The 26,966-nt window shown below is 48.7% G+C and overlaps 2 protein-coding genes across 7 annotated transcripts in view; one reads left to right on the top strand and one right to left on the bottom strand.

Moving 5' to 3' along the window:
* FBXW7 (F-box and WD repeat domain containing 7) overlaps positions 1-16,212 on the top strand; it is a 97,674-nt gene extending 81,462 nt beyond the window's left edge. For all 6 annotated transcript variants that reach the window (XM_078863276.1, XM_078863278.1, XM_078863275.1 and 3 more), the window contains 7 exons: positions 1,215-1,338; positions 3,922-4,058; positions 4,688-4,801; positions 6,350-6,531; positions 8,715-8,940; positions 10,793-11,003; positions 12,220-16,212. In XM_078863276.1, coding sequence (XP_078719402.1) covers positions 1,215-1,338; positions 3,922-4,058; positions 4,688-4,801; positions 6,350-6,531; positions 8,715-8,940; positions 10,793-11,003; positions 12,220-12,488 — 1,263 coding nt within the window. In that variant the 3' untranslated portion in view covers positions 12,489-16,212. The remainder of the gene's footprint in view (positions 1-1,214; positions 1,339-3,921; positions 4,059-4,687; positions 4,802-6,349; positions 6,532-8,714; positions 8,941-10,792; positions 11,004-12,219) is intronic.
* A 704-nt stretch (positions 16,213-16,916) lies between these two features.
* LOC144936316 (lysosomal dipeptide transporter MFSD1-like) overlaps positions 16,917-26,966 on the bottom strand; it is a 35,941-nt gene continuing 25,891 nt past the window's right edge. The window contains exons 8-10 of the mRNA XM_078863414.1: positions 26,629-26,768; positions 20,126-20,231; positions 16,917-17,708 (exon numbers count right to left, since the gene is read on the bottom strand). Of these exons, the coding sequence (XP_078719540.1) occupies positions 17,628-17,708; positions 20,126-20,231; positions 26,629-26,768 (327 nt within the window). The 3' untranslated portion in view covers positions 16,917-17,627. The remainder of the gene's footprint in view (positions 17,709-20,125; positions 20,232-26,628; positions 26,769-26,966) is intronic.

Consider the following 26,966-nt stretch of genomic DNA (forward strand, 5'->3'; position numbering starts at 1 on the left):
AGGCGTAGGCAATTGCGTCCGCTGCTTGCCCTGCTTGCATTTCAGAAGGTATACGGCAGTTTTACGGTACCTGAAGTGACATGTCCAAATGATGAGACCGCGTGTTTGATTTGTGTAAAGGGGTCGCTTGCCACTTCGCTTTTTTATTCTGGGGCCAGTCATTTTAGCTGCAGTTTTGCAGCACTGCAAGGCTCCCATAAGATGTGCGAATCCAACACGGAGGGCAACTCATTTTACATCTAATCAATGAGGTTCACACGTTTTAAAGAGAGTCATTGTCTATGTGACCTTAACCGCACTGTAATAATTTTCTGTCACAACTAATGTGAACACATTTGCTGTATGTCAAGCAACTTAAAGAGCCGTATGTTTCCCCCCCCCTGCCCACCGCCCGCCGTCAGTTCATTTGCAATACGATAAATTCTCCGGTACTTTACAATTCTCGTGAAAGGTGACACTTTTCTTCCATTATCGTTTCTGACAATGGCACGGGGTAATGATTACTGATGGGGGCGCTGCCTAAGATATCGGCCACGCTGCTTCCACGTGCTGCGTTTCAGATTCCACGGGTCGAATGTGCGCGTACGCGGTGAGAATTTTTCCCGCACGAGGGTTGGTCGAGAGGTGTTTAAAATGGGATATTAAAGGTCTGCGCGCGATCGGACATTTACATGTAATTCACTCGCCGTTATTCGTATAAAGTACCTGTGACCAAATCACCCCCCAGACAGACGGCATCAAGACTCGGAAACTCAGCAGGTTTTAGCCTGGATAGCCCTCGGATCTGTTCGCATGATGCAAAACAGGTTGCAATTACAGATATTTGCTGGAGAGTAGCAGACAGTGCATTAAAATCCGTTGTTGTATTGTACTTGTATGCCCCCCCCCACTTCAATGCTCCCCTGTCATAAACTCGCAGACACGAACCAATGTGGTGAAGTATGGTCAGATAACTCCTAAGAACTGCATGTCATGGGAAGGCCATCATCCATATCGAACAAAGGGCCACGTGTGTACAAAGGGGCAATTACTAGAGAAAAAAAAATGTATTAGCACCTAGCCTTTGTGATTACCTTTCGTGTAACATTGAGTAAAGTGATTGTGTGTGAAAGCTGCTCATGAAGACCGCCGTATTAATGTGGCTACCGTGCATGGCAATTTCTTCCTGTTTAACCGTGTCTCTGCATTGTTACCCGCTCCCGCTTTGTGGGCAGCTCGCGCTCTACGTGCTGTCGTTCCTGGAGCCACGGGATCTCCTTCGAGCGGCGCAGACCTGTCGTTACTGGCGCATCCTGGCCGAGGACAACCTGCTGTGGCGGGAGAAGTGCCGGGAGGAAGGTACGGATGATAAAAACTCAAAACATCCCCTGTGTAGCCTACGGAGACTGTCAGGGGAAAAGGCTTTCATCGAGCACCACTTTGTTGCGGACGGCACGGCTGCGTGGGGGAAGGGACTACTTTGGGCAGCAGCACTCCCAGCCACATTTGTCTCCCGTGTGCTGATGTTTTTGCACACTGTACCAAGGTACTCATTTCAGGCTTGAGTCCACCAAATGGAGGACCAGAAGCGTGACTGATATCACTCGCCACTGATGATGCCCATGGCCGGGTATTGAACCCGGGTTCGAAGTACAGCGTGCTAACCACCACAGCGGTCAATAACAACGCCTTTTTGCCACAAAGTGATGGTGAAGTCACCACGCTGTTTGTGCCAAGCTAGGTGCACCTTGAGGCCATGTGAAGTGTTTTAAGGCTTGCTTGGAAGGCTGTTGCGGAATTCCACCGACACATGCATGCACACGAAAGCACGTTTAAACAACTACACAAGAACACACACTCGTACGGAGATAAGTATGAACTTAAAAACTCGCACATGTAAGGAGACAACTGCCCCTTAATGGCACTACCCACTTTCGTAAATTCACGTGAAAAATTCAGTCATTTGAGTTCAGGTCAGGGTCCATTGCTGCTGCGGCAGTTTAACTTTTTCACCCGAGACAGTAAACGTTGCTGCTGTATTATCCCAGGTCACACAACTTTGCCAAATGTCATCGTTAATTAAATTTTAAGACACCAATTCGTACCGCACAACACTTGGGTGAGATGCTTCCCAGCCGAATTAACCATTTAATATTTTAATTTAATTTTACGTTTAAGGCCATCTGGATTCCTTTTTAGAATTATGTAAAATGTGAATATATTTATTTATTTTTGAAGGGAAAATAACAATGGTATACGTGAATGTGCGGGGGAAATTACTGCTGCAAATATAGCAGCACTTTAGTGTGTGTCAGCGAGCCTGATTGGACATCATCCTCGCTGGCGTGGCTGCCACGTCTCTTCCTGAGCTGTTACTGACATCTTTGCTTTTGATGATGTTATTTTTTTTACGGACGGTCCCCGCCCCGTCTTTCCTTTTGCATAGAATATGTATCAGCGGAATACAATTAACTTATTCATTGGGTTAAAGAAAGGTCTTGAATATTTTTACACTTTGTTATCATTGCAAGGCTGCAATTTTTAATCCACTTTTATTTGCCGCCTTCATTTCGATGGCATTTACCAACAATACTCTCGGTTTCAAGTCTTGAGCACAGCTTTCTTTCAAGGTCACAGTCTGAACTTTATGTTGCAGTCGGAGATAGCTTCTTTTATCAATTTGCTTTTATCCGTGTGTTCCGTCTCTTCTATTTTCTGTCACTCGGCATTGTAATAATGCAAAAAGAAAACAGTTATCCGAATGAGGAGAGGCTATGCAAGAGGGAATAGGGATATTTGCGACAGTGTGCCACCGGTTTGCATGGCCCTGAGGCTGTGAATAATTCAGCGCTGTTCAAGCGCAGGAATTTTCCATTTGCAGAAGATGAGGGGAAAAAAATAGGTATTTATTTTCCGAATTTGTTACCGCTTTTCGGAGTGGCCTTTTCTTTGTATTGATAATACCATACCCAAAGAAATGCACAAATTATACCCATAGTTTTTACCTGTCCATATTCTCATCTCCCTAAATACACCCTGTTTTCAGTGGAAAACTCTATTGTCAAAGTAATCTTTGTGCCGTACTATTCCTGAGTTGTATAAATGTTAACCTCTAACGAGCCTGCGCTGTAATAATTGTAAGGTTCATATTATACTCGAGCAATGTTATCACTGGATTAAAGATTGTACCTCGGACTCCACAATCAAGGTGGATCTAGATGCACGTAAACGTTTCAGAGCTAAAGGTGCAGCCGTGCAATTTCTTGCACGTTGGAACTGCTGGCAGAAGGGCCTCCGTTGGAGTGAACCTCTGGAGGGTGTTTAGTCTCCCTTTCGACGTTGACCAGACGTGTAAATGTATCTCAGAATCTTTATTTAGACTGGATGAATCCGATGGGCTATGAAGCTCTTTGTCACAGATGTCCAGCCGTGGCAGGTCGGCAAATTACAACAGCAAACAATAAAAAACGATTGGGCGCAAAATAGAGAAAATGGTAAGCAAGTCACTAAATATAAATAGATGCTTAAGACGCTACAGGTAAACCGCGCGTGACATCTCGGTAGCAAGATGTTAACTACCTCGCCTGGTATACAGGAGGTCGTGGGTTCGATCCCGACCCTGATACCTCTATTTTTGTAGATTACATGTCTCTCTCCCCGTGGTTGCGTGGATTTTTCTTCGGGTCCTCTGGTTTTTCCTTCCACATTTAGAAACATGCATTTGAAATGTTTGGCCGTCATACATTTCCACGTGATAAGCCACTTCGATGAGCTAGCATTTGTGGCCGGGTCGCTTCTGAAAAAGAGCTATTTAGCTCAACGGGCCATACCTGGTAAAATAAAAAATATTTTAATTCTGTGTCTGGAGGTACCGGCTCGTAGTGCGAGGGTGGCGCTTGACCTGCTGCATTTCCTCCCCCCCCCCCCCCAACGACTTGCCAGGTCTCGACGAACCCCTCTACGTGAAGCGCAAGAAATCGGCCACGCCCAACTTCACGTACAGCCCCTGGAAGAGCGCCTACATGCGGCAGCACAGGATAGACATGAACTGGCGCTGTGGAGAGATCAGAGCTCCCAAGGTCAGCCCCAGTGCACGGCAAGGCTGCAGATTTCCTCTGGCCTCCACGCTTTGCCTGATAAGCGCTAGATTTATGCCCTTGGCCTCGTCCGCCTGCTACTCGTGTGTGTTTTTTTGGTTCCTTCATTTTATTTTCTGCATCGGGGAGTCGAACCGGAGATGCCAGATTTATGGTGTTCGTGGCTCATTTGATCAAACCGGGGCTTGGCATGAATATACAACGATGAACGCTGCACGCACCCAGCGCAGAGCTGCAAATGCATTGTAATGTGCTAATGCAACGCTTTGGATGTTTGCAAATGTACTGTCATGCTCCCCGATTTAGTCGTGGCATTAATTCAGGAGTTAAACAGCCGATCATTGTTTTTATTGTTTCTGCACAAGTGCAAACGGGATGTGCTTTATTCCAGTGGCACATCTATCGCTTTTATTCCTGGAGACGATCTATTGTATAGACAGTCACTGCGTTTACTCAGGTAATTGAAGCTCTTGGTTTATTGGAGAGTAAAAAGAAAAAGACGCGGATTATACCGCAATCCATCGATGAGAATTAATCTCCAGAAATGTTTCGCTTAAACTTGGTTAAATGTGGTGAGCGATGGTAGCTCATGCGCCTCCGTCTTGTCACAGGTATTGAAGGGGCACGATGACCACGTGATCACCTGCCTGCAGTTCTGCGGAAACCGGATTGTCAGCGGATCGGATGATAACACACTGAAAGTGTGGTCGGCCGTCACGGGCAAGGTGAGAGAGCGTGGGCAGCTCCCTGTGGCGCGAGACACTCGCACGGACGACCGCCCGAGGCTGCGGCAGCTCTTCCTGCCCTCCGCATTCATATTCCTCGGCACATGTGAGGTCTGCGGCATGGGGCGTCCTCTTTGTAGTCATAGTTTTGCAATGAAGGTTAAAGGCGTAGCCCGGAAATTGCCTGATGACGGACGCTTGTGTTGCGCCCGAAACGTCGTGATTTATTTTTTTCTACCCACGTGACTTTACCGAAAGAACCAAAGAGTATGGATTCCTGCAGTCACGAAAGCTTCAAATCAAGACTGAAATTGCCTGTTCATGCCACTGCTTGCCAAAGGGCCTCTACTAGAGGGGACCTCTGGAGAACCCCTGCAGAGGATATTTGGCATGCTCTCTCACGCTTGTCAGACATATTGAAAGAGGTAGGGGGGTGCCCACACTTTACCCCACCACACACGGCCTCCACGATCGCCTGTGGCGTACGTACTGCTGATTATCCCAGTGCCTATCTAGACAGTGGGGGGGGGGGTTGAATTTTAAGACGTGTGCCCATTGTTTTGAATGCTGTGGTGGGTGGTGCGGTTGAAGCGGCGACGACCTCTTCATTGTGCACGTCCAGTGCGCTAGCCATCACACCGCGAAGCATCATCGCTGTAATGATAGTGCAGCATACCGCGTCTGTTATGCAGCTTGTCGATGATGGCTATTCTATTTTTCTCTACTGTCCCTTTTGTTAATCCGGTCCGCCTGCAATATTAAGTGGCCTCTTATTTCAAGACAGCCCTGCACTTTGCCTTGTTGCCATGGTGATGCTCATCAGGATTCTAGAATCAAGGGCTTGATTTTATTTCATCCAATTTTACATCCACCACTCTCTTATTTGTTTCATTTGATTATATTTTTATTCTGCATGGGTGCGTTTTTCAAAATAATTTTCAGTGTTCTCCAGCGTGCCTTGAGATTGCAGATTGTGTTTATAATGTCCACTGTTGCGAGATTTACATTAATCCCCGAGTACAAATGCCATCTGTCCCTTGTTCCCAGAAAAGTAGTTGCTCTTATGACATAATAAAGCAAGTATGGAGCATGGTAGAATAATTAAAATTACATCCGCAAAATCGTGTTAAACCCCTTGAGAAACGGTGCTCATGTAACCCTTTTCTACGTTTCTTTTTTCCATGGTGGTAAATATTAAAACATACTACGGTTTGGCACATACTGTGATTATCTTCGTGGGCCACCCTTAAGATTTGTTTATCTTTCATGGGCACAAACAACCGTTAATGTTTATGGAAAAACAAAGCTAGCATTTATAAACAAGAGTGCACATTTTTATCATTAAAGCCAAGTCTCTTCCTTTGTAGTATATCAGATGAACAAAGATTTCATTCTTATCTGGCATATGCCACAAATACGCATGCCTCCACACACTGTAACAGACACGTCTTGTTCCACGCAGCGCAAACGATAAAGAAAAGAGTCGATCCTCCGTGGACATTGCTGTTTCCCCTCTTTGTTGATGTTTGTTTGCTTGTGCCTTGGCAGTGCCTGCGAACGCTGGTGGGGCACACGGGCGGCGTGTGGTCATCGCAGATGCGTGGCAACATCATCGTCAGTGGCTCCACAGACCGGACGCTCAAAGTCTGGAATGCAGACACGGGGCAGTGCGTGCACACGCTGTACGGACACACGTCAACTGTGCGCTGCATGCATCTGCATGGAAACAGGTGCGTCATCGCACACACGCGCACGACGCACGAGCACACATCCCCGCACGTAACCTTGCACGCTGTCGAGGCCAATCCTTTGTCGGCATTGATGTGCAGCCACTTTGCAATCCATTTTTCTGCACGAGGGCCTTCTCCACGCCATGTCGGTCGTTGGGGTTTGTTTGACCATACCTCACCACTCTGGTCAGTGCGGGTTGGTTAAGGGTAGGGGTGATTCAGATATCGTTCACCACTGATGTTAGCCATGGCGAGGAAATGAATACAGGTCAACAAGTTCAGAGTTAGTAGGCTGACTCCTGCGCCTCTGCTCCCCCCTCATCTTCTGTATTAGTAAGCGTATATTTCGAGCGAAATGTTGATGGTTCCACACCTTACCAAATACCCATTTCAGGATAAGTGAAGCCTAGCGCAGGGTTCAGATGTCACATGTCACTGATTTAATCTCTGACTGTGAAATGAACCCCACCAAAACCCACACACCTATCAGCAGCCACTGGAGAGCTTATTCCAGTGGCTACAGCTCGTCAACATTTTGCGTGGGAAGGAAGTGGGAGGCACGTACAAGGAAAATGTAATTTTAATAGAGCCATTTACCCAGGCAAAATAATTAATGTGATGCGTAAGGTCACGACATGAATCAAAGTGGCTTGCCAAAATTTGACGCCGTGTTCCGGATTGTAGCGTTTATTTTTGTAACGTTATTTACGTAAGCACTATTGCAGAAATGCCCTCCGCTCGGAGCTCTGATTTACATGGCAACCTTTCAATTCCTCAACATTTATGGCGTCGTGTAAGCATTCCTAATATGCATGCGATGCTGCATTCTCGCATTGATGGCGAAGGGGGCGTGGGAGGAATTTCATGAGGAGGAAAAAATTACCGGGCTGCAGATGCACTCGCATGACATTCGTCATACGTAAATTGATTACCGCTTCCTTAATAGGAAATTGAAAATGTCATGCAAACAGTTGCCCACCGCAGTAATTACCTCTATATTATACGGCTCACATGAACGCAGATAATTGATTAATGTGGTTTGCAGTGCTGTATGCCAAAACAATGTAAATTTACGGTATGTAGCTTCGTCTGATTTTAGAAGTCAGTTTTAGTTTTGGACAGCAAAGATGGCAAGATATATATATGTGTGTGTAGTGTACTGTACGAGTCCTTGGGGAGATATTTTTTGTTTCCATGTGTGCGTGATGTTGTTCTGCTTGCTTCATATCACCTTCATATCTTTTCAAATCTCAAACTACAAAATCAAGGGCATAGTAAAGTGTGGGAATGTTCGTATGTTAATGTGCTTCATATGTTTCAGCTTTGCGTACAAAACTTGCACGAAAGTAATGATAACGTGTCCAGATTTATTTGTGTTCTTCATGGTGTGTCTATAAGTCAACCTTACAAGGTAATTTACAAAAGTATACTGCCTTGTGCTATGCAGCCATCTAAAACATTTGTTCATTTCTAGCCTGTTGTGTGTGTATATATATATATTTTTACACACATTTGTACAAAACACTAAAGCGCTGCCCAATATTCCAATCTGGACAACAGGGTGAGGCTTTTCCACGCGAGTCAACGCTTTTGTTCCTATTCATCGAGGATGTTATTTATCCAAAGAACAGTGTAAACCGTCGGTTTCTAGGCCTCTCGCTCACTGCCCCAGTCATTCATCCTGGTCGAGTACAAAAGCAACAAACGAACAAAAAATGCCAACGAACATTCTCAAGAAGGGTCATTGGATGAGGCATTTGCCAACCGTTATTTTGAATCAAGCAAAGCACTGCTAATGATGAAAGGGGATGAGATGTTTTTTGGTCTGTGTGCTTCTACGATACTTACAATGCAATTCCTCAAGCTGTTACATTTATACAATATTTACATGCTGTGGTGGTTGATGCGTGGTGTAGAGAACACTGGGCAATAGCTCTTCCTCTCCCAATATTTGGACGCCGTTGTCAGACTACGTCCAAGGCATCTCGTTCATCTGGTAGCTGGAGAACGCATCAAACGGCCTGACGACCTCTCGATTTGACGCGTCGCCACCCACGCAGTTCATCGACCAAACGGGGAGTTAGGTTTGAGGCCTTGCCCACGACCGGTCACCGCCCGCGCCGCCGAAACACGACGTCGCGGTCACAAGTGGACGGATTTCCCCCGTTGCCCCATTTTGGCAGGGTCGTGAGCGGCTCCCGCGATGCCACCCTACGCGTGTGGGACATCGAGACGGGCCAGTGCCTGCACGTGCTTGCGGGCCACGTGGCGGCCGTGCGCTGTGTGCAGTACGACGGGCGGCGAGTCGTCAGCGGCGCGTACGACTACACGGTGAAGGTGTGGGACCCCGAGAGCGAGACGTGCCTGCACACGCTGCAGGGTCACACGAATAGAGTCTACTCGCTGCAGGTGAGCCGGCGTCCCGTTTTGCCGCTACCCTACCGATTTTTTTTTTTTACTACGGTAAATGGTGCGCTTGCAACCCGGTAATTAAGGGGCTGATTCACGTTGTTGTAAGATGGGCCTTTTTGCACCGAACGGAGCACTGCTGTGCATTTCTGTCCCATTAGGTCTGTCAAGATGGAGCTCTTTTCTGAAAGGAATTGACCTATCTGCTAACATGTGAATTGAACCCTAATTGTGTAATAGGTTACAGCTCCGTTGTAATTGAGGAGTGGGAAATCAATTAGTCACTCCAGATGGCAGGTGCGCTATTATTTTTGTGAAATTTAAACCTTTCTTTTTAAGGATGTGTTTTGTTGTTCGTCATTGGAATTTGGCAACATATGGATTCAAATAAATGTTCTTAATGAGCCAAATGTGAGCTGCCAGTTAGGTCATGATGATCAGGGCTTCGAATGTGCACCGGTTTCTTTTCATCCGTGTTTTTAACTGCACAACATTTAAGTTGACTCGCTGTTTTAGTTCAATGGAAGCAACTAATTGATGAATCATTTCGACCTAGAATAATGGCAATCAGAGTTGTCTCTGATTTGGCTACATTCAGGTAGGTGTAATTGTTGGAGTGTTTGTGATTTGCCATAACGACAGCAAGTTATTGAACGCTGTGTCATCACCGCATTGTGTCAGTCATTGCATTGCTGTGCTCTCGCCGGACTATTGATTTATACGTGTGGACCACTTAGGATTCAGCGGTATTGTCTCAACTGTTTAGCTAAGTGGGTGGAACTGAACCCATTTGACATTAATGGGGTTTCGGTGACAAGTCTATACCTTTTGGACTGTGCAGCTGGTGCACAACGGCCCAAAATTGCTCCAAATCACCCGGGAACACACAAGCCACCTAGTAATTACGAGCGCTGGCCCACTATCACTCCTGCTGCACACGTGCCGGAGAGAGATTGGTCGTACGCACCACTACGGCACGCATGTGTCCGCCGCGGTCTCGTCGGTCTGTCTCTTGCAGTGCGGCGCCGCAGGTTGGTTAATTTAGACTCGCACGCTTTCGCAGAATTCACAACAATCCTGTTACAAATTCCCGACTTTCCTGGGCCACCTTGCTTGTTAAATTAAAGTCACTTTATTTCAATATCCACCTGTTTTATTACTTGGTCATTCAACGTGACGAAATCGCGCGATTACACACCGTTGTACCCTTATTGGCTTAGTGGCGTAATGGCACAGCCTGGCAGTGTCAGTTTAGGGTGAATTGGCAAATATAGACTCCAATATAGAGAGCGTCTATTAGCCGAGAGTGAGAGCCCGTGGAATGGGAGACATCTTTCGAGGAGAGGCTTGCAACGAGTGTTATCGCGAGTAATGCAAACGATTTCTCGTCTGCACATTATATATATGCGTGTGGAATTGAAGCATCGTGCTTGCCCTTCAGCTTTTATTGTCTTTGTCAAAAAATAAATAAAGGACCGCTACGGGTGTGATAGAATTGTGCCATAGCCGTTCCCAGCACGTTCCAGCTCCGTGTGCAAGCCTGCGAAGCGTCAGGCTCATTAGTATCTTATTTGCCGGGTTGTAACCGGAACATTAAGATGGATGGCCACCTAGGGTCTTGGCCGGCTTGTGGGTAATTTTAGACAAGAGGAGTGCAAATAGAGATACTTGACAGATGCAGAGTTATGCCCTGACCGTTGTCCAATGGTGGCCCAACACTAGATCGCTTTTTTAATCGTGATTGTTTGAATAAATATGTTGTGATGATTCTTAATTCATGACCGTTTGGTTTTCCGTCGCCGCCCCCCCCCCCCCCACGACACCCGCCCACCCGTCCCCGCGTCACGCGCAGTTTGACGGTGTGCACATCGTGAGCGGGTCGCTGGACACGTCGATACGCGTGTGGGACGCCGAGACGGGCACCTGCTTACACACGCTCGTGGGCCACCAGTCGCTCACCAGCGGCATGGAGCTCCGGGACAACATCCTCGTGTCGGGAAACGCAGACTCCACCGTCAAGATTTGGGACATCAAAACCGGCCAGTGCCTACAGACTTTGCAAGGTGGGATTATGGATACAATATTACGATTTCTTTGTTGCGTCACGTTAAGTTACATATTCTCAGGTTTTTTCGGTAAAGTCACGTAGGTAAAACATTAAAAGTAATGAAAGTAAAATAAAACAAAACAAAAATAAAAATAAAATTCACGACGTTTCGGAGGCGTGAATTTTATTTTTATTTTTGTTTTGTTTTATTTTACTTTCATTACTTTTAATGTTTTACCTACGTGACTTTACCGAAAAAACCTGAGAATATGAATCATTGCAGTCACGAAAGCTTCAAATCTAGAGTTAAGTTACATTTTAAGCTGATTTTTGAGATGGTAAAGATGCCTCGGATGTTTCTGGTGGAGCCGAGTGGCTTGGAGGATACGGGCCTGGCGCTGCTGCTGCTGCTGAGATCCTGAATTCAAATCTGGGTTTTAGACACCTGTGATTAAATTACATTCTCAAGTGAGTTGATTATCTCAACCCAATTACCATTATCTGCACAAAAGAAACCATCATTAAATTTAGTTTTTTGAACCTTTGGCTAATTTGCAGCTCTGAGAATAAAAAAATATCAGTTTGATGGTTATGCATTAGATTTTTACTGTGTACCAGGCCAGGTGAGAGTTCTTCTGCCTGTAGTGAAATCTTTTGGAAGAAGTTCTGTGAAATCTCCTGACACAGACTGTTCGCTCACAGGGCGTGGTGGTGATGCACTGCTCTGAGAAAAGTCAGGATGGATTCTTTATCTCATGATATGACCCCCATATAGCACAATCAATATAACATTTGGGGGGAAAAGATTAAAGAAGAGTTAAGGTTAAACATAGGGTTAAGCAATTCCATTTGCAATAGTATTACATTCCAAATATGTTTCGAGAGAATGCACATTACCGAGTAGTACGCAATATGAGTTTGAACGAAATTATAATAGCATATTCGAGGGGAGCGGAGAAAAAGCCAGGTAAAGCCACTTTAACAAAAAAACAATCTTAGTGATATACATGTGCCTTATCGTCATTAAACAGTACCTGTAAAAATGCAATTGGCCCATCATGTTGAGGTTCGATTCATGTTCGTGGTGCTCTTCTGGGATGTTTTTTTTAGCATCATTCAGTGTCGAGTGTTAATTTATCCATATGGAAGTCTCTATTAATGCAATTTGTTTGTTTGGATTTTCTTCCCTTCACCTCCTCCGTCTTCAACTCGCCGTCGCCGCGATACCGCAGGGCCGAACAAGCATCAGAGTGCGGTGACCTGCCTTCAGTTCAGTCGCAAGCTGGTGGTCACGAGCTCGGACGACGGCACCGTGAAGCTGTGGGACTTGCGCACGGGCGACTTCCTTCGCAACCTCGTCTCGTTGGACAGCGGCGGCAGCGGCGGGGTGGTGTGGCGCGTGCGCTGCTCCAACACCAAGCTGGTGTGCGCCGTGGGCAGCCGCAATGGCACCGAGGAGACCAAGCTGCTTGTCCTGGACTTTGACGTGGACAGCAAGTGAATGACTCTCCCCACCGCGGCCGGTGGGCTCCGCGGAGGTGCGGTAGCGATCGCGACGAGTGCTCGGCCACGCCGAGCGTATGGCGCGCGTTCGCTGTGCGCCTGTGGTTGTGGGTGGCACTGGGAGGAGGGGGGGGGTGGTGGTGGGCAGTGAGGCTGAAGGGCACGAAAGTAGTAGACCCCGTGGGTCTCTTTGAAATGGGCTTGTTGCTCACGTGCCAACTTTGGAAGGGATCACGCACACAAAAAAAGCCTAAATGTATAAAATACGGGACACAAATGGAACACCTGAGTGCCAACAACAAGCAGGAAGATTTGACGACTGAAATCTTCAGCTGACCTTCCACCCCACCCACCAACCATCCTCAAGTTGCCTGTGGTATATTACTGACTTGAAAGTACACTGACTTGGAGAACTCTATTTAAAAAAAATTAAACAAATTTCAAGCGATTTAAAATCTCACACTTTTTAAGGCTCTTTGTCAGGCCCTTGCCGTGCCACCCTGTCTACCCAGCGCATGTGACTGGAGGTGGGGTAAGACCCAAAGCACTTCTTGCATCGGACTGCTCAAGGTTGACACCAAATGGAAGACAGCGCAGCAGTGGTCTGTGGCGTTCACTCTTCCATAACAGCAGCCAAGGACCTTCCTTTGCGGCAGCGGTTGTGGTAGTTTTGGTAGCCGAAGAAGTGAGTTTTTCTTTGCTGGCCTTAAAGCGACTGAACCTAATGAGAGCAGGGACCTAGCTCGCTCGGTGCAGTGAAGCGCGAAGGGAGGGACATGGGAACCCACTTTGGCAGAAGTCTTTGTGGTGGATCATTAAAATTAGGAATGTGAATGTAAGCAGCAGAATAAGCCTCCCTAACACTTTGTTCTAATGGATTACACTACAGCCTGTGACAGGTATTTTTTTTTCTTGATCGTTATCAATTTACTCGTTTGTTTTTGTGATATGACTAAAACTGCTCTGTTGGTAACCGTTCGAGCTGGGATGCATAGAAGGGATAAAGTGAAGTCTTTGATGAAAGTTTTCTGCAGTGGCCATCAGCTATATGGGATGACATCGTGAGGTGTGCGCGTGCCCCCCCCCCCCCATGTTCCTTGGTTCCAGAAGAAAACCTCGGTTGCCATATCACGGCGGCGAGATCGAGTACGATTGAACAATTTCAGCTCGAAACCAACGAAAATAAAAGCGCTTATCACTTGGTGGGCAGCTTCCAGTGCTCACAGAGTGACACAGCCTCTGGGAGTCGTGCCCAAGAAAGGGGCCCGTCTGCTGATGTCGCACGGCGAGGCGGGGACACCCTTTTGCAGAGGGTACAGAAAGGCGCAGAGCTCACTTTTTGCAGGGGAGAAGGCACCGAGCGGAAATGATTACCGGACGCCGTGCTGAAACGCAGCAGATTAATTGTCTAAAAAGTTACGGAAATAAGTTTGCTTTTGCCAACATTGCAAACTTGAGCTCGGGGCCTCTGCACGCCAAACCCGCTGCTGTGGTGTCGCCAAAAATGAAGCGTTCTCTTACATTTTTCCGTCATCGTTAGGTTTTAAAAAAAAATATTTACAACCTGATGACCCTACGAACATTTCCATTCTGTTTGGGATACACTTTAAATTGTCGTAAAAGGCCAGGTTTGAAAGCGAAGGTGCGTTGTGAATGCGGCATGCGATGTCCCAGCCTGTTTACTCTCCACACAGCCTACGCTGCGCCTCGTCATTATGACTGTAACATCAACCCACGTTGGGACTAATGTGAAAGCTGTGCTAACCACTTCAATTGTTTTTGTTTTCCTGTGTTAGCGTTCTAAAGCTTTTGTCGTTTCGTTTTCTCAGTTAAAAGGGTGCTGTTCCGATCTCATGTTCGTCTCACGTTTGTACATGGGCAGTTAGTACAGGGTTCAGTAGCCTTGCGTGCTACATGTTGCGTATACACAGTTCGTGCACTCTTATAGAAACGGCCCGTCTTCTCTGGTCACTCGCTTCACCGTTCGTGCTGCCATCGTCGTCACTGTTGGGGGTGACGAGACTCGCGTGGCCCGCTCGGCCGTTACGCACCCCGGCCCCCCGTACCCGTGCTGGGCCTGCCCACACGTATGACTCGTCGTTTTACGGGCACACGCATGTAAGTGGGCCCCCCCCCCGGGACGTAAAAATAGATGCTGCACTGAAAACCGCACCGCACCTCTCTGCTCTTTGTCTTGTTTTTGTTGTTGCACACACACTCCTGCACAAACACACACACACATTCATAACCCCAAGCCCTTAGTGTAGAAAAACTATTTTTCTGCAAACACACTGAAATTAAATACATACTGGAATGCTGTAAGGAAAGGCACAGCACGGGATATATATTGTTTTAATGAAGCCGAAGTGTGTACTGCGGGGGCTGATAGCGCCAGAGCAATGGAGCCAATTTAAACTGAAAGATTATAAATTTTAAGGCAACGTGACAAAATGCATCGATGTTTAAATATGAACGGGCGCCACATTCTTCGTGAAATTGTCAGGTCACTCCCCCAAACCGATGGCCGCTGTACACAATCGAGTGCGGCTGTGCGTTTCCCCAGCAGGTCAGTGGGCGGACCAGGGTACATTTAGAGTGAACTCTAATTGCGGCTGGTGATTAATGAGCTCCGATGAGACGCATTACGGGATCAGAGCTTCAACCGAGCAGCTGTAAGTGCTCTCCGTGACAAGCTTTAGGTGAACTGAGGCCTTCTGAATGTGCTGTTTTAAAACCATGTTTAGTGTTGTGTGTGCGTGCGTTGGTCCGGTTACTGTTTTTTGTTTTTTGCCGAAGCAGGATTTTCCTTCCATTTTTGATTGTGGGATTCTGTGAGGGTTTTTGGGGGATTGGCTTTTGTCATTCGTGGCCCGTCCGCGTGTAAATAATTCCACGTAGAAACTGTGAACTTGAATTGGCCTCTAAGCAGGGGGGGCAGCTGTACAGTGATGCCATCTGCTCTGTATAGCCTGTTCATGGCGATGTACATAGAGCGGTTCTGATCCGCACTTAGTGGCAAAAAAAAAAATGATGTAGTTCAAAAGATCAGGGAGTTTTTTTGTGTTTTTTTTTCACTAACCGTCAGTATTGAATTCAGTCTTTTTTTTTGTATCACCATGTTCCTTCACGTGCGTGTTTGTTGCTGCTGCTTATGAATGTCACGTTGTAAAGAAAGAGAAAAAGGAAAAAAAACTTAATTTCATTGGTCAATGTGCATCTTAAATGAGACTTGAGGGAACGGCAGAGATGAGACGACCAGTCTGTGTGTCGGGAGGGATTTTCCACCGGGCCCCCCCCCTCTATTCTCGACCCGAGCCGTTGCTTGTCGTACACCCGTCCGTCCTGGTGGCAGTCTTTGTTGAGCCAGCAGACGGAGACGCTGGTCCCTTGCTGGTGTCTGCCGAGGGTCGTGAGAGTGTGAGGGGTGGCTGGCCTCTCGTCCAAGCCAGGCAGTGTGCACGCGAGGTCGGGGTGGGGTCAGGAGGCGTTTGCCGTCACTTCGCTGGGTATGTGCCATCTGAACAAAATGTGTAACGTAGGCAAGACGAATCACATTAAGTGGAAGCAGAAAAAAAAGTATAAAAAAACACAAAAAAGGAAAAACAAATAAAAATTAATTACAAATATGTAACATGAAAAAGGGATTGAGTTACTGGTTTGTTTTACTTAGAAATTTTTATTTTCATATGAAAGTGCAATAAAGTGTACCTCAATGGAAGGACTTCCTTGCGTGTGTGTGCGTGTTTACACGCGTGTGTGTGCGTGTTTACACGCGTGTGCCTGATTCTCGTCGTTTGTGTCGCTGTCGACAGCATTCCCATTCGGTGAACACGGAGACGACGTCGTCGGCTGATGTTTGAATGCCACCACCTGCAGCGCGCATGTAACCTAAACAGCGTTCATTATCACGTCGCACTATCTGGCGTTCGTGCAATTGTCAAAGCTACACATCCGTAGCAATCGTAGCTGTTCTCCAAAGAGCCTCAAGTTTTTCCCAAATTGCGCCCACACATCCAAGGCAAATGGGATATTGCGGCTCACTTGATGAAGGTGCACGACTTGCCCCATGAGACTGATCAATGTTAAGCACCTCTATGTTAGCGCCGACGTTACACATTTAGACAATTTTAACTTTGCGGACAGATTTTTTAAAGGAAAGAAGCTTTAATACAATCCAGGTATACGCCTATTAATGTCACTGAATTGTTACATGGGAAGACAACTGACCGTGTTGCTTGGGCTTGTGTAGCAATGAGGTTACATTTAATTTCAATTGCCACTTAAAGAAGCGTTTACATTTTGTATACAGTGCATCAGGCACATTCACGATTGTAATAATGTAGATGTATCGAGGGAAAAAAACCGGTTTCTCAAGGACTTAACAGGCCGGTCTTAAGCTTTCACATAGAACGTAAAATGGAAGGGAGCAAAAAAAAAAATCCTGCAATCCATTGCGTGGCGTAGTAAAATGCCCGCGAGGATTGCACAAATTCAGACGTCCGTGAAATAGGTATAGAACGTTCTCCACATAGGCTGCATTCCACGTCATCTGCTACTGTGGGGGGGGGGGGACTGAGAGCATGGCCTCAGTTACAGCGTGAACACATCCCTTCCCCTGCTCCGCGTCCCACTCCCAAGTTAAAGGATTGTCTCCACGTCCTTGCGCCATTGCCTTGTGCGTATTGTACCAACAGTCAAGCTTTTCAGTCTCGTTAGTATCTACAAGCCGTGGCAGTTTGTTAATGATAAAAAATGGAGTTGAGAAAATGCAAGTCAAGTCCCATCAGTACTCGTTTGTTGGCCCGGGGAGGCACGCGGACCCAACGGAGCGGGGTTTTTATTTTATTTTATATCACGGGGCTGCCCTACCACGGTTGCAGGCAGAAGCAATCCTCCTCCCCCCGCCCGTCAACCCGAGACGTGATTTCCCCAACGTCCGGATATATATATCTGCGAGAGTGATATTGCATCACGCCATGCAGCGAGTTTGATTTATACGATCATCTCGTGCATCTCTCTAATTCATGAGGGGCAGGGGTTTCTCTATCTACATTTTCTCGAGGTGGGTGGAGGGGTGCTTTGTGTGTGTGTGGATAGAATGATGCTTCCCGCACGCATTTCCACCTCGCTCGTCTTCTCATCCGTCCGTCAGCAAAGGGGCTTCCTCCGAGACTCTTTCCGCCGCTTGGCGCACGCGTGATCTGTTGATGATCTGGCCCTGCGAGAGGAGGCACGGCGATGCGGGCGTCAAGAACTCGTCGTGGGCGAGTCTGTGCTTTCGAGCAAGGAGGCGGTGCTCGGCTCAGAGACGGTTACGGAAATTCAACGTTGCTGCAGCAGTTGACTGCATTTTCGTCAAAATGTAGGCGTGTTGATGTCGTTTCGCACCGGACGTAGCCAACCCCGTGCTAATCGGAGGTGCGGGGGAGGGACAACAAACTCAACGCAAAAAGTAGTTATAAAAAAATTCAATTTAAAAGTGCATAGCTCCAGTGGCTTCCAAATATCAGAAGAGCGTTCCAGACGGCCACAGAAACGCGCCACGCCGTGGCCGTCTTTGTCCGACGCTGAGCCAAAAGTCGCTGCTGCTGCTGCTGCGAGCCATTCGGGGTTTTTTGCTCCTTGACGCGATCATCACGGTATTGTGCAGCTCATTTGTGGCAAGCGCTTTGCGTGTGACGAGGGGGGGCGACCTTCTCACAACGATTTCGTTCGGCCTTCCCTCGACCTTCTTAAGAGTGCAGTCAAAAAAGGCGTTCGCCACTGGGAGCGCAAATTAAATTTAAGCGGTGGGGTCCTTAACCTCCACTCCAGCCTTGTTTTATAATGCTAATTAATACATAGGGGTTGATGAAGCAAAGTAAGTTGTACTTATGTGCCCGTGCTTAATGTGTTTTCGATTATTTACCTTCTAAAAAAGAAAATCTGGCCGTGTCTCCCAGGGAATGCGAGATGCACCCCAGGTGAAGGAACCACCACTGAAGCCGTTTATACATCGCGGAGAGCGAGAGCTCGAGGATAAAGTGTAACGCACAAAAGCAGATTGTAGCGTCACTCATTCTGCACCGTGTTTTAACATTAGGTGTAAAGTTTGTTTAGACTGTGGTGTGTGCCCCCTCAGTAGTTGTAATGAGCCGCCCCCCACCCCATTTAAACAAGGTCACATTACAGGGACGCCAGGTGGCTCTCATTTATGGAGCCCATGGGGTTACCGAATTATTCCCTTCGCCCTTGTAGTCAGCAAAGCCTTAATGAGTCTCGAGGTTTCATCAGGAGGTCACCCGATTTGGTTCCATTCATGAGCGTTTTTTCCAGGACTGAACCGTGGACCGCCCCCAACTAATGAGTGAATATTGATACATATCCCGTGCACGTACAGGTCGCGCACACACACACACCTGCATGCTCCCTGTGCAGTGCCGGATTAAGCTAGTGCGGGGCCTGTAGCGTAAGATGTTATAACGGGGCCCTAAATAAATAAACACGTAAATGTTAAACAGCCAGATAATACGACAAATCGCTAACCTTAAACGCCCAGTCGTTCATAAAAGTCGAAGGCAGTATAGTACTATAGTAATAGAGCATGTGCAGAATCACTGAACCGGAATTGATAGCTTGAAAGCATTTAGTGTGGGGCCCTTGAAAGTGCGGGGCCCGTAGCATATGCCACTAGGATAATCCGGCACTGACCCTGTGAATCCATAAAGATCCCCCGTGTAGCCTTCACAGACTGCCGGGGCAAGTGCCATAAGCGAGGAGCACCGATGAAGGCCGGCACGGCGCACGAGGAGGTGGGTGGCCAACACCACGCCTGGCCGCCTTTGTCTCCACAGTGGCGATGTTTACACACAACTCCAGGCACTCGTTTTAACGCCGAGACGACCACAGGGAAACCCGGGACCAGTTCAAATAATCGTCACCGCTGTTGGCGGCGAGCGGAAATCGAACCCGGGTCGCCGGGGTTTGTAGCGCAGCGCGCTAACTGCTGCGCCACCGCTCCCCGCGTGTGAATCCACAGTGGCCCCAGCACACGCACACCACCTCGCGTCACTTGAGTTCGACTGCCCCGCGTGTGTGCACGCGCCCCTCTATCGGTACGAATCGCGTGTTCATTTCGGCGCGACAGCGGTGATAGGGGCCCGCATCACGCGGCACGACGCCGTTGCACAGCAGCCTCGTGAGCTATCGGCTCCACGGATCTCTCTCATCACCCTCGTTTGCCGTGTCTCTGCAGATTATTCGTTGCGTTATCGTCGCGCTCGGGGGGGAAACTTTGACGGCACCAAACCGCCGTTCACGTCTCATCTCACGCTTCATCGCCGATCATTAAACCGTGTCTGAGCAGTCCCCGGCACGCAAGTGCCAGCGACGATGTGCAGTTTGTGCAGCTCTTCAGGTTGTCAAACTCCGCAGCAGCAGTGCGGAGTTTGACAAGCCGGTTCTCACACGGCGGTCAGCGGTGGCGGCATTGCCCCCCACGCTCTTGAACACCGCCCAACGCCGAGGCGTGCCATCTAACATCTCCCTAGCCGACCCTCAGCGCTCCCATCTCCACGGCGGTTCCCCGTGAGGTTTCCCCGTGAGGTCGTGCCGGGGTCGTGCCGGGGTCGTGCCGGGGTCGTGCCGAGGTCGTACCGCGTCCTGGTCCACGACATTGAGCACCAGGGAGGAGGCGAGGCAGCCGAGAGTGAGCGCGAGGAAGTAGAACATCACGTTCTGCCACCGCCACGGAGCGATCTCCCTGCGTGGGGGCAGCAGCAGCAACAGGAGGAGGGGGAGACGCGACATTAAACCACCGGCACATCGCGACTCACCGTGACGACCACATGAACACCACCGCGTTCAGCACCAGCGAACCGCGCACACTGCCCGTCGCGTCGGCCACCGGAAAGTCGGAGGCGGGATCCAGAAACTTTCTAAAGTGAGGGGGCGGTCACAGATTTACCAAGCTTTTTAAATAAAGCCATACATTAGTTATTTTGAAAATAATTTGCAAAGTATCTTGGTGAATATTAATACAATACTGCACACCTTTTTTGTCATTTTGGGGTGGGGTGGGGGGGATAGGCGATCGCCCTTCCCTGGATCCCCCACAAATCACCACCATCACCACTGCCATCACCACCACTCTTACTGTCATTAAAACCACCACAACTAACACACATACCACCACAACATCCAAGAACCACCACAACTACCACCGCATCCAACCACCACAACCAACACACACAAAACCCCACCACTACGTCCAACAATCACCACAACTACCATGAACACTGCCACACATCCACCTCCGCTTCCACAAACGCCACCGCCAAAATCCGCTGGCACGTCGCGTAAATCCACCCCAACCACGATCACCGCCACGCGCGGCGCAGTGGCCCAAGAGGCCTCATCTGGAAAAGTGATGCCGACCGAATGGCCGACGGAGCATTTCCCCTCATCAGCAAAACATGCGGCTCCACAAGGTCCTGCGGCTTAAGGAGATCCTCAGGAGATTAATTACTAAGAGGCAATCTATTGATTACAACGCCGCCGAGTGTATCGTTATGCAAATGCACTATCGGATTTGCGTCGTCACCCGAGTTCGGGGGAGTGGCGGTGCAGTGCTCGGCGTGCCACGCGACAAAACCTCACAGCCAGGATTCGAGTCCCGATCATGGCCAGCATCAATAGCGGTACCGGTCGCCCTCCCTTCGTCACACCGACCCTCGTGGTGAAGTATGGTCAAACAATCCCCACAGTGGATTTACGAAGTCTGTAGATGATTATTTTGTAAAATCGAGCGTGGACGGTGACGTGGCCAGGCAGATGCGCGTTCGTCGCTTGCTGCAGAGCTGCATGGTTCGAGTCCAGAGGCCGCCCTGGTTAATACTGCAGGGGGTGTTAACGGTGACGTTGCACCCAGTCAGTCTGCTTCACAGTGGACGTTAAAGATCCCGTGGCATCGTTCGCAAGAGTAGGCCAACCGTGTGCCTCCGTCATGGTTCAAAGTGGCCGAATTTGAAATATTACCTGCAAAACACCGAATTGGAATACGCACGGCAATCGTTACCCACTGATGAGAAAACTTGGAAAACCCTCTTGACAAAGAGCGATGAGGCTCGGTGAGGCTTCCTGGGTTAAATCTGTCCCAACCCTCACTACTTCGGGTTTAGCCACGCTGCGGAGTCCCCTGTTCCGATGCCTAACCCCTAACCTGAGCGCAAACCCAGTTCCATTCGGTGACGCGAAAACGAATCGGGGGGGGGGTGGGGAGGCTGCCAGAATTGCGTTGGCTAAATGGTAGGGGGCCAAACTTTCTCCGCACAAAACCAGCCCCACCCCTCCCCCACCACCAAAAACCATGCCTCATCATCCCAGAGTGGAGCCGACACACAAAATAGATGAACAAACCAACGAGTGTGCTCAATGACATTTCACAACCAGTGGTGGTGGGGGGGGGGGGACCCCCACCTCCCAATTGTTCTCAACGTCGCCAACATTTGGGTCATCCCTGGATATGAAAGTGGCGGCAACGTTGGCGCCGCGCGGGTTGAGCGCGGGGCCGCGACTACAGCAGCAGCAGCAGCAGCAGCGGGGCCTCTGCACGCGCAGAATAAGAATCGGGAGAGTGCCGTGCTGCACTGTCAGAGCCAGTTGTGGGGGGGGGGTGGCACGTGGCCCACCAATGATCCGATCGAAATCCCTAATTTCGATCGGATCATTGGGGTTTATTAGTAATAAATCGGCATTTTGCGACCCCCATTGCCACTTTGTAGCATATTATTACGTGCCAGGGACTCTATGAGATGATAGGACAATAGTCTGAGTCCATAACACTGGTCAACACACTTTTTCTGGCATAAGGTATTCCAACGGTTTTAAGGTAATTTTGGGGTGCTGATTCCAAATCTGGCATCATTTTTTGAGATATCAAATATTGCATTTTCAATAAAAACTGCAGAATAAAAATATTAAATAAATGTGGATATCTACATAAAATGATATTATAAACACACTCTCCTAAAAATACAACACCATATTTTAACACTAAAGCAGTCACTGACTCGCAACAACTTGCAATCATAAGTGACAGAGTTAATTTCGGGTAAAATCAATGAAAATGGGGTATGCCGATAGCATAAAAATGAGATGTGATAGAGCAGGCCAGAAAAAAATGTTTTTTTTTTTGACCAGTGTTATTGTCAATAAGTAACGGCAAAGCGGTTATAAGCGACTCAGAATTGTGCGCAGTTGCGTATACAGGACACGACTTCCCTGAAGGCATCAACATCTTCAGCGAGCGCGATGCCGATCGCACAACGCGGTTCGAATTCGACCTTCGATCGATGGCTGCGCCATCGCCGCACACGCGTCGAATAAAAACAAAGGGACAAGTCCTTACTTACTAACAACTCCTTAATTACTAACAACTCATATAATTTTTCATTGGGTCACGTGCCGCGTCCCGTTCGTCTGTTGTGTGCTCGCATACCGAGAGAGATATGTGAAAAAAATATTGGTTGTTAAAGTAGTAATTAAAAAAAGCATTTAAAAGCTGACATTGCTTAATTAAAATGCCTTGCAACATGACGTCCGGGGGTGTGTTCAAGGCGCTCGAGAGCGCTGTGGAGAAACGCCAACAAGCTCAAAGGTTTTTACGAAAACCAAATAGCAATGGAGGGCGAAAGGGGAAATGATTTTCGCGAACATTTGAATCTACGAGCAAACCTCGCTAAATATTCATGGTTTGTTTGTACTTGTTGGTGGAAACCGCAGCGCACGATGCGATTGGGACATTAGAATGCGCAAATCCATATTGTATTTTTTGTTATTTGGTTTGCGAAAGATAAAAAAAAACTGTGAATTATGTTTCGTGAATGACAATTTTTTTTCCTCCAGAATCCGCAAGTGATCCACTTCGCCGTGGTTGAGTGTGAATTGTGCCAGCTCTGCAAAAGTATCACAATGATCGCTGGTCATTAAAAATGCATGGGCCTCAATGAGTTACATCAAAATGCAGCAGCTCCAGGCGTTAAGAACTGAAAGCCTCTCGGTTTTTTTTTTGTCATGCCAGATTCCGTTCGCCGTTTGAAAATATTAGGGCGCTATGGATGACCGAGGACAATACATTTTTACTTGAAAATAAGCCACCGTTTATGCGCGCGGATTAACAGATTAATGTGTGTGTTGCCTTATTAATGTTTTAATGAGATGTTCCTCGAGACACACGCGACACCTCTCACGTGAAATACCGCCGATTAAATATTTTGCGGCCGTAAATATCTTTTACGTTAAACCTTAAAATCGAAGTATGCACTAAAAGCGTATTAGCTGATGCTTCCATGTTGACAGACCAACAGCATATCGCCATAGCCTTACGCCACATTTCCCCCCCTCCCAACACATTTTCAGTCCACTAATAGACCAATAGCTTATCAATGATTTACTGCAGTGTCATTCAATACAGTGCTGTGTCTCAGCCTTTGAAGAAGAGCGATTGTCGAGGCAACACCGCACACGATTTCGCTTTCTGCTCTTGGTCGTGGAATCAGTTCCGGCAGCGCGTTCGCCGCTTGTTGCAGAGATTCGCGGTTCGAATCCAGCGGCAGCCCCGATCAATATTGCGTCGTGTGTAATAACCGTGATAACAACACGCACCGCCTGCTTAACAGTGGACGTTAAAGACCCCAGGGCGTAATTCGCAAGAGTAGACCACTGTTGTGGCGGCATGAGGGTTCGTAATTGCCAATTTCGAAAAAGTACCCGCAAGTGACTCTATTTGTATTATACAAAGTGACCCTGCTGGCAAACTACTGCCCCGGATCACTCTTGCAAATGAGACTCTTCTTTGGCCCCTAGAATTCTCACCTTGTTAAACAAAATTCATTTGAAACTTGGCCTAGGAGAGAACAGGATAGAAAGCATGCTGGATAGATAACAGATAACGCATATGTCTGGAAGGCCAATAGGCTGATAGCCTAAACACAAAAAAATCGAGGCTGAAAGCACGAATGCATTCGCTCTGCAATCCATCTGTCTGTCCGTAACAGCCCCCCCCCCCACTGTAACTCTCGTAACGATGACTCAATATGAACGAAGCTGCAGTACAACGTTTTGGAGAATCGGCCAAATTGATGTCGGGTTGCCTGAAACTCGGGAGACAAAAAAACAAACCCCCACAACAGCGTGTGCTAATAAATAAATCACAAAACCAGCGGCAAAAAGAAGCGCACACCCTCTCTCTGCCTCCTCCCGATGCGGTCATCATGAGCGAAGTCATCTCACGACACCAACGCGTCCCCCTCTCATTGTGCAGCTTGACACGTAGCATTATCATTGTTATTATCCTCCTCCTCCTCGTCGTCATCGTTGTTGTTGTTGCCCCGTGAAATATTTTCGAGGCCAAACCCGCAAACTGGCGAGCGCGAGAGAGCGCACGCATCCACCACGATCTTTCTCCCAACTCGTTTTCCGGCGCCGCAGAACCACCACGTCCGCTGCTGCGACGGAGCGGATGAGAATCAGCTCTGCGGGAGCGAGATGGAATTGTGCGCCGCGAGACCCTGAGCGATAGCGACGGCTTTGGGGGGGGGGGAGGTGGGGGGGGGACCTTCATCCGGTAGTGGATAGATCATGGTAGATGATGATTATGATGGACCTACGTAGAAAAATAAAAAAATAAAATAGTTTTTTTTAGACAATGTCAGGTGCCGTTGAGCCTCGAGTGCCCTCTAACCCCGGGCCAAGCCTCGTCGGCGATCGTGGCCAGGGCTGTGCACGGATTGGCACCGACCCTCCCCCGCGGCTGAAATAAACACTTAAATAAGTAAATGCGTGTGGACTCGTCAATAAATAAACAAACCTCTCGCCCGAGCAAGAGGAGTTGTTTTTAATGATAGCAAACATTTAAGAAGAAGTAAAAAAAAACACCGCCTCGCAGCCAGTAAATTAAACATGAAGAGAAAATTATCCCGCACACAGTAAATTATCCACACACACGTGCTGAATTATACACCACGCTGCGAGTTTCACGGGCATGTGCTCCCCCCCCCCCCCCCCGCGGTCTGGCTGCCACTCGCATACTAACAAAGCGGATTCCGCCCCTCTGCGGCGCGTTTTCCGGGATGTAGCGAGTGTCGTTCGGCACGATATCCCACGTACTTGACCATACTTGACCATACTTCACCAATCTGGGTGCTACTGCACAACAATGATCTTTTCTTCTTCGTCCATGCCGCCAGGTGCGCTTCTGCGGCCGTCTGGAACGCTCTGCCGTCCAATATTAGAGAGACACCGGAGCCATGCACTTTCAAATCTCGATTGAACCCTCATTTCTTTAGAACTGCTTTTTGTGTTTTGTTTGTTATCCTTCTCCCGCGCCTCCGATTAGCACGGTTGGCTACGTAGGGTGCGAAAGAAGTTCCACGTACGTACATCCATCCACAGGACCCTCCTTAACACCGCGACGTTTTGGCGATTTTCTCACGGCCCACGGCCGTGTGCGGAGAAGGCTTTGGGTGCAGACTCCGCTGCCTTGCCCACCTCGCCGCGTGGCCAAATAGACAAACGCCCTCCGTCTACCGCAAGGGCGCACGTCCTGCGTCGCGCGAGTCACTCGTGCGAGGAGGCGCGATCCGGGCACGAGACCCGGCTCAGCTCCCGCGAAGTGGCGAGACTGGGCGCGCAGTCGGCCACGTCTCCCTCGTCCCATTTCTCTCCCATCGAGCGTTTCCCCCGGGGTCCCACGGCGAGATCACCCTCCCCACCCCTCCGGCCCTCAAGGACAGAGGGAGGCAAGGCCAACCAGATGTTTGGTTTTCTGATGGGGGGAGGGGGGGTGGAGCCTCCAAAAATAACTCCGATAGAGGCAAAATGTGCATTGAGCGTGGAACGTGGGGGGTGGGGGAGGGGGGGTCACGTTTGTTCGTCCATCTGGAAATCGCACGTCTCTGGAGACCCCCCCCCCCCTCCCGAGCCATGCATCCTCTTTACAGAGCCGCTGTAAGGAGGGTCAATGCGCATCGATTAGGAAGCGATCACCCGCAGGCACGCAGAATCCTTCGCGGGCGAGCGCGGGGCCGCCTACAGCAATCCCACCCACGAGTTCCGGCGCAGTTGCACCGCCTGCGCACTCGATCGTTACGCCGCCGTACCCGGTCTCCTCGCCGAGCAGCACCCCGACCGCGAGGTTGGAGACCCCGACCCCGAGCATCTGCAGCGACGTGGCGACTCCGTTGGCCGTGCCGAGGGTGGAGTACGGTACCACCATGGATATGGCCGGCCACATGCAGGCCTGCCGGGCGTCCCCGCGGGCCCACGCCACGGCAGCGGAAGGGACGGGCGGGCGGATGAGAGGTTAGAGCATCACGCGCCGCACGGAGACTTCGCTTTACTTGAACAAAAAAAAATACATTTGTTGAGGAGTGCCTCGTGTAGATTTTTTGTTTTTACACTGCTAAGGACATTCGATGGCCGGTTGGCTCGGAGGGCA

Source organism: Lampetra fluviatilis, chromosome 15, assembly GCF_964198595.1.
Source record: "Lampetra fluviatilis chromosome 15, kcLamFluv1.1, whole genome shotgun sequence".
NCBI classification, from domain to species: domain Eukaryota; kingdom Metazoa; phylum Chordata; class Hyperoartia; order Petromyzontiformes; family Petromyzontidae; genus Lampetra; species Lampetra fluviatilis.